General features: G+C 42.9%; 1 protein-coding gene and 1 long non-coding RNA gene across 3 annotated transcripts; both read right to left on the bottom strand.

Annotated features, from left to right (window-relative positions):
• Nucleotides 1–244: 244 nt before the first annotated feature.
• Nucleotides 245–916, bottom strand: LOC135568563 (uncharacterized). The gene is made up of 2 exons (XR_010462688.1): nucleotides 880–916; nucleotides 245–771 (listed from the first exon to the last, which is right to left on the bottom strand). It is a non-coding gene; the product is annotated as an uncharacterized LOC135568563 (long non-coding RNA).
• Nucleotides 917–2,113: 1,197 nt separating this feature from the next.
• Nucleotides 2,114–4,099, bottom strand: LOC135568561 (C-type lectin domain family 10 member A-like). 2 transcript variants are annotated; one of them, XM_065015358.1, is made up of 6 exons: nucleotides 3,882–4,099; nucleotides 3,716–3,817; nucleotides 3,324–3,611; nucleotides 3,074–3,216; nucleotides 2,784–2,887; nucleotides 2,114–2,419 (listed from the first exon to the last, which is right to left on the bottom strand). In XM_065015358.1, the coding sequence occupies exons 1-6, from the start codon at nucleotides 4,021–4,023 to the stop codon at nucleotides 2,308–2,310; spliced, it is 891 nt and encodes a 296-aa protein (XP_064871430.1). In that variant the 5' UTR covers nucleotides 4,024–4,099; the 3' UTR covers nucleotides 2,114–2,307. The 2 variants fall into 2 exon arrangements, with proteins under 2 accessions (XP_064871430.1, XP_064871431.1); XM_065015359.1 differs by having other exon boundaries at nucleotides 3,074–3,198.
• Between the last annotated feature and the right edge of the window lie 2,952 nt (nucleotides 4,100–7,051).

Raw genomic sequence — 7,051 nt, 5'->3', positions numbered from 1 at the left:
CTCTCTCAACTCTCTCTCTCTTCTCTATCACCTCACTCCCTCCCTATCACCTATTCCTCTCTGCTGTTTATGATCACCAGGACTGCTTCTCTCTCTTCCCAGGTTTTCTTAGTATAGAGGAAGTACAACTGTAGTCAAAGTTTCTCCATCCCTTTTGAAAATGCTGCTCTGTTGTAGAGCAAAGGTTTACACATCGAGAAACATAGCCAGTATCTTCATACTCATTGATATATAATATAACCCATTGATATATAATTACTGTTTATTTTACTTATAATTTATCACAGATTATATCTCACCTATCACAAAAAGCTTTGCCTGAATATGGCCTTTCTCTTTAGTCAGGATGTTGTATCTGGTCTGTAACTGGTCTCTCTCCTCGGTCAGGTTGTTGAATCTGGTCTGTAACTGGTCTCTCTCTTCAGTCAGGTTGTTGAATCTGGTCTGTAACTGGTCTCTCTCTTCCGTCAGGTTGTTGTATCTGGTCTGTAACTGGTCTCTCTCTTTAGTCAGGTTGTTGTATCTGGTCTGTAACTGGTCTCTCTCTTTAGTCAAGTTGTTGTTTCTGGTCTGTATCTGATCTCTCTCTTCAGTCAGGTTGTTGTATCTGGTCTGTAGCTGGTCTCTCTCTTCAGTCAGGTTGTTGTATCTGGTCTGTAGCTGGTCTCTCTCTTCAGTCAGGTTGTTGAATCTGGTCTGTAACTGGTCACTCTCTTCCGTCAGGTTGTTGTATCTGGTCTGTAGCTGGTCTCTCTCTGCAGTTGTGTTAGTCTTATAAAGGGAAACACAAGTTTATCAAACATGTAACTAAAACACCATTAATGAGTAAGTATGATTAAGTAGGCTACTTAAGTCTCAGTAAAAACATACTAAACTTACAGTAGACAGACAGGCCTATGATCCCAGCCAGTAGTAGGTCTACTATACATTAAGTCTCTGCTTCTAGAATAATGTGATGGTCTTCCAACAGTTGCCAGAAGGCGTCGTCACATCAAATACAAGCCCTCTATGCGTTAAGTCTCTGCTTCTTGTGATATCTCTGTCTCTGAGTCATCTGTGTGTCTCTGTCTGTGCGACTGATGTAGGTGTTAACTCTAGGAAGTATCAACAAAATGACACCGGTAGTTGTGGCTATGCTAATACAAAAATATAACAAGTTTACACACTGTGTTTGTGGTTGTGAGAGATTGTTCCAGTGGTTATTGTTAAACCATTTTCTGCAGAACAATATAAATCATTCCATGTCTCTACATGGTCATCTTGTCAGAGTATTTCTCAACACAGTCTTCCTGTCCAGGGAACCTGACTTGCTATTTGTGATGATGGACAGAGGACACTGTCATACCAGGAAGATATAGATCATAGAGGGAAGTGGAGAACAAAGACTAGCTGTTAACATATATTAAATATCATATGTAACAGCCCCAAGATAATTCAGAGTTTCAGAACTCCTCCTTCCTTTCACCTTTCTGCTGATTTGGACCCTCTGTTTACTCCCAAATATACATCAACATGTTCAGGAGATCCAGGACTACAAACATAAGGTCATTATAATGTCCAGATTATGAATTTTACACCACAGATTGCCCTACCATGGATATTGAGGGTGGGTATGCTTAACCAGTGAGGATCAACCTGATTGGTTGAGTGACAGCTAGTTTGAACCACTGAAAATATCCACTTCACTTCACTTCCCTCTTTTGACCCATATGGGGGAACAACAGTCAAATATGAGCATTTGACATTGTGCTTATATGTAACTTGACAACAAAGAAAGACGACTGTATTATTAAGTAACATCCTTTGATACCCTTTTATATCTCTACTACACTCATTGATTGTTGATACAGTCCCTCCTCCTATACAGTGTATGTGTAATGGTGGTTTGGTACTGCTGAGAATGTCATCACCAGGCCTATATTGGAGCATGTAAATATCTGCAGAATATATTTGAATTGGAAGTTAAGTGAATGCACAAAGTCAAATGTACTGAATTCATGTTGAACCTGATGATGTGTGAAACATAACTACTGGTACACAGGAAGTTACAAACCGGAAATAAGTAGGACTTTTATTAATATGATACTTCAAACAAATACAACAATAGGTGTGTGTGTTTGTGTACGTGCATGCATGCAAGTGTTTGTGCGTGTGTGTGAAGGAGGGTGTGTGCGTGAGAGAGAGAGCGAGAGAATGAAGGAGGAAGTTGTGTGCGCTGTAGGCTACTGTATGTGTTACAGAATGTTGTCATGGTGATGTTAAAGCACTTTCCCACAAACCCAGTTGAGTTTGCTGTCACATGACAAGTTACCTGTTCCATGACGTTCGAGGACTCTGTTCTTCATGTATGTGAACACAGTCCTCCTCACCATATTCTGGTTTGCCATCACCATTATCAGGCTGATTTGGAGACCAGTACCTACAGGGTTAAAAACAGTCAGATATCATGGTTAATTCCAGTACCTACAGGGTTAAAACAGTCAGATATCATGGTTAATACCAGTACCTACAGGGTTAATAACAGTCAGATATCATGGTTAATACCAGTACCTACAGGGTTAAAACAGTCAGATATCATGGTTAATACCAGTACCTACAGGGTTAACAACAGTCAGATATCATGGTTAATACCAGTACCTACAGGGTTAAAAACAGTCAGATATCATGGTTAATACCAGTACCTACAGGGTTAACAACAGTCAGATATCACTGTGGTCAGTGTTATTATAACAGTAGTATCTTACCTTGGGGTGGTCAGTGTTATTAGAGCAGTAAGGTATTACCTTGGGGTGGTCAGTGGGGTTCTGTCCACCCATCTCCAGGTCCCCTCAGTAACAGAGTCAGTCAGACCAATCCAGACTCCCTTGTTGAGGTTGAAGAGAAACTCCTGTTGTTGAGAAAGATAAATATATTTGATCATATCTACCCACTGCACATCCATACCCCCCTCTCTCTCTCTCTCTCTCTCTCTCTCTCTCTCTCTCTCTCTCTCTCTCTCTCTCTCTATCTCTCTCTCTCTCTCTCTCTCTCTCTCTCTCTCTCTCTCTCTCTCTCTCTCTCCTCTCTCTCTCACCTGTTCCTTATCACTGTTTATGATCACCAGGTCTGCTCCTCTCTCCAGGCAGTCCTTTCTGCTCTCCTTCCAGTTTTTAGTCTCAGTAGACAGGAAGTACCAACTGGATTCAACCTTCTGCCAGCCTACAGGACAGGTTTGTTCTTCAAGATGAAAACATGAATTTCCTTCAACTTATCACGATGTATACTTAATGAAAAAATACAGACACGCGATAATAATAATAATTTATTACTGTAGGTTTACTCACTGAGATTGGAAAGCCTCCCGCTAAGAAAAACTCTGTCAGAATGTAGCTGGTCTCTCTCTTTAGTCAGCGTGTTGTAATTGGTCTGTAGCTGGTCTCTCTCTTTAGTCAGGGTGTTGTAACTGGTCTGTAGCTGTTCTCTCTCTTTAGTCAGGGTGTTGTAACTGGTCTGTAGCTGGTCTCTCTCTTTAGTCAGGGTGTTGTAACTGGTCTGTAGCTGGTCTCTCTCTTTAGTCAGGGTGTTGTAACTGGTCTGTAGCTGGTCTATCTGTGTTGAGTTGTGATTATCATCTGTAAAAGGGAAAAGTTCATCAAACATGTAACTAAAACACCAGTAATGAGTAAGTATAATTAAGTAGGATACTTAAGTCTCAGTGACAACATCCTAAACTTACAGTAGACAGACAGGACTATGATCCCAGCCAGTAGGAGAACACACAGCAGCCCCAGACACACTGCAGCAACTCCAGAGGGTCTCTTCCACCACTGAACATGTGCTGAATCACAAATTATTAAAGTAAGTGTGTGCGTGTGCATGTGCGTGTGCGTATGGAATCTTACCTGAAGCAACAACTCCATGTCTTGGACTGGGCTTGAAGGCTCTTACGTTGGCATATAATTTTCCATCAATGTCTGTGTTCTTCATTGCATCAGGCTCGTCTTCTTCAAATCCATCTGGGATTTCATAGACTCCCTCTGACATAATTAAACACTTGTGGTGAAATACAGTAACTTATATGTCTAACCTCAACTCTGTGTCTTGTCCCTGCACTGTCCTGCGTCTGTGTAACTAATGGTAGTGTCACTATTTTTTTGTCAACCACAGTGAAGGGGAAACTGTCAAAACCACACAACATTGGCCACCATGTGACTTGTTCCATCTTTAGTTTCTAATCAGTGAAAAACAAACATTATGTATGTGTGAATTGACAGGGACCCAATATTGGATCTGCTAAAATAAATTGGGATCGTGTTAATTGACATATACACTACATATATCCTGACTGAGTTTAGAGCACCCCCAGCCTTCAAATGGAGAACACATTATGGATCTCACTCTGTAGTGTAGGGAGAAGGTGTACCTAGACACTGATTTTAGGTTAGTTTTGCATTTCCACAACAAATGGTTAAGGTTAGGTTTAGAAGAAAGCTGATCCTAGATCTGTGTGATCCTGATCCTAGATCTGCCAAGGAGTATGAATGGCAACAATGATCATATCAGGTCTTTGTCCTATCTATGCTGACTGTGAAGATTTAATCAGAATGAAAAATAGAAGTTCTGACAATATCTCCATAGATTCAGTTTGACAGATTTAATAGAATAGAAAGAAGAATGAAAACACTTCACATGTTTTATGACAAGAAGTTCATATCTCCACCCTGTCTTTCAGTACAACATCACATTACATTACCAGTTACATCTAATGACACAACTCTCTCTGCACTGATTCCACTGTTCCACATGACATCTACCTACATGAACTATTATACAACTCTACAGCTCTACTCTATTCCACAGGAGGAGAAAGCGTCACACAGATCGTGGAGATACAGGGACGAGTCAAGAGGAGGCCCTCTGGTGGACGTAGTACCTAACTACAGGCTGCAGCTGTAGTGTTGGTGACAAGAACCTGGGTGGATGTAGTACTAACTACATGTACAGCTGTAGTGTTGGTGACAGAGACCTGGAGTGGATGTAGTACTAACTACAGGTACAGATGTAGTGTTGGTGACAGAGACCTGCGTGGATGTAGTACTAACTAGAGGTACAGCTGTAGTGTTTGGTGACAGAGACCTGGGAGGATGTAGTACTAACTACAGGTACAGCTGTAGTGTTGGTGACAGAGACCTGGGTGGATGTAGTACTAACTATCAGTGTTGGTGACAGCTGCACTAACTACAGGTAAAGCTTGGTGACAGAGACCTGGGTGGATGTAGTACTAACTACAGGTACAGCTGTAGTGTTGGTGACAGAGACCTGGGTGGATGTAGTACTAACTTCAGGTACAGCTGTAGTGTTGGTGACAGAGACCTGGGTGGATGTAGTACTAACTATCTGTAGGTACAGCTGTAGTGTTGGTGACAGAGACCTGGTTGGATGTAGTACTAACTACAGGTACAGCTGTAGTGTTGGTGACAGAGCCTGGGTGGATGTAGTACTAACTACAGGTGACAGTTGTAGTGTTGACAGAGACCTGTGTGGATGAAGTACTAACTACAGGTACAGCTGTTGTGTTGATGTGACAGAGACCTGGGTGGATGTAGTACTAACTACAGGTACAGCTGTAGTGTTGGTGACAGAGACCTGGGTGGATGTAGTACTAACTACAGGTACAGCTGCAGTGTTGGTGACAGAGACCTGGGTGGATGTAGTACTAACTACAGGTACAGCTGTAGTGTTGGTGACAGAGACCTGGGTGGATGTAGTACTAACTACAGGTACAGCTGTAGTGTTGGTGACAGAGACACGGGTGGATGCAGTACTAACTACAGGTACATCTGTTGTGTTGGTGACAGAGACCTGGGTGGATGTAGTACTAACTACAGGTACAGCTGTAGTGTTGGTGACATCTGGGTGGATGTGTACTAACTACAGGTACAGCTGTAGTGATGGTGACAGAGACCTGGGTGGATGTAGTACTAACTACAGGTACAGCTGTAGTGTTGGTGACAGAGACCTGGGTGGATGTAGTACTAACTACAGGTACAGCTGTAGTGTTGGTGACAGAGACCTGGGTGGATGTAGTACTAACTACAGGTGCATCTGTAGTGTTGGTGACAGATACCTGGGTGGATGTAGTACTAACTACAGGTACAGCTGTAGTGTTGGTGACAGAGACCTGGGTGAATGTAGTACTAACTACAGGTACAGCTGTAGTGTTGGTGACAGAGACCTGGGTGGATGTAGAACTAACTACAGGTACAGCTGTAGTGTTGGTGACAGAGACCTGGGTGGATGTAGTACTAACTACAGGTACAGCTGTAGTGTTGGTGACAGAGACCTGGGTGGATGTAGTACTAACTACAGGTACAGCTGTAGTGTTGGTGACAGAGACCTGGGTGGATGTAGTACTAACTACAGGTACAGCTGTAGTGTTGGTGACAGAGACCTGGGTGGATGTAGTACTAACTACAGGTACAGCTGTAGTGTTGGTGACAGAGACCTGGGTGGATGTAGTACTAACTACAGGTACAGCTGAGTGTTGGTGACAGAGACCTGGGTGGATGTAGTACTAACTACAGGTACAGCTGTAGTGTTGGTGACAGAGACCTGGGTGGATGTAGTACTAACAAATAACACAGGTACAGAGCTGTAGTAGTACTTACAGGTGCTGGTGACAGAGACCTGGGTGGATGTAGTACTAACTACAGGTACAGCTGTAGTGTTGGTGAGGCCTGGGTGGAGAGTACTAACTGGGTGGATGTGGATGCAGTACTAACTACAGGTACAGCTGTAGTGTTGGTGACAGAGACCTGGGTGGATGTAGTACTAACTACAGGTACAGCTGTAGTGTTGGTGACAGAGACCTGGGTGGATGTAGTACTAACTACAGGTACAGCTGTAGTGGTGGTGACAGAGACCTGGGTGGATGTAGTACTAACTACAGTACAGCTGTAGTGTTGGTGACAGAGACCTGGGTGGATGTAGTACTAACTACAGGTACAGCTGTAGTGTTGGTGACAGAGACCTGGGTGGATGTAGTGCTAACTACAGGTACAGCTGTAGTGTT

Source organism: Oncorhynchus nerka, unplaced genomic scaffold (genome assembly GCF_034236695.1).
Source record: "Oncorhynchus nerka isolate Pitt River unplaced genomic scaffold, Oner_Uvic_2.0 unplaced_scaffold_1483, whole genome shotgun sequence".
In the NCBI taxonomy this organism is placed as follows: domain Eukaryota; kingdom Metazoa; phylum Chordata; class Actinopteri; order Salmoniformes; family Salmonidae; genus Oncorhynchus; species Oncorhynchus nerka.
This window is presented reverse-complemented; position numbering and strand designations above follow the sequence as displayed.

Bases quoted from the DNA above. Each gene is read 5' to 3' on its own strand.
- LOC135568561 (XM_065015358.1), bottom strand. From the start codon at position 4,023: ATGTCAGAGGGAGTCTATGAAATCCCAGATGGATTTGAAGAAGACGAG. The intron at 3,818-3,881 runs GTAAGATTCCAT...TTTGTGATTCAG, and splicing joins ACATGGAGTTGTTGCTTCAG to CACATGTTCAGTGGTGGAAG. The intron at 3,217-3,323 runs GTGAGTAAACCT...TTCATCTTGAAG, and splicing joins CGGGAGGCTTTCCAATCTCA to AACAAACCTGTCCTGTAGGC.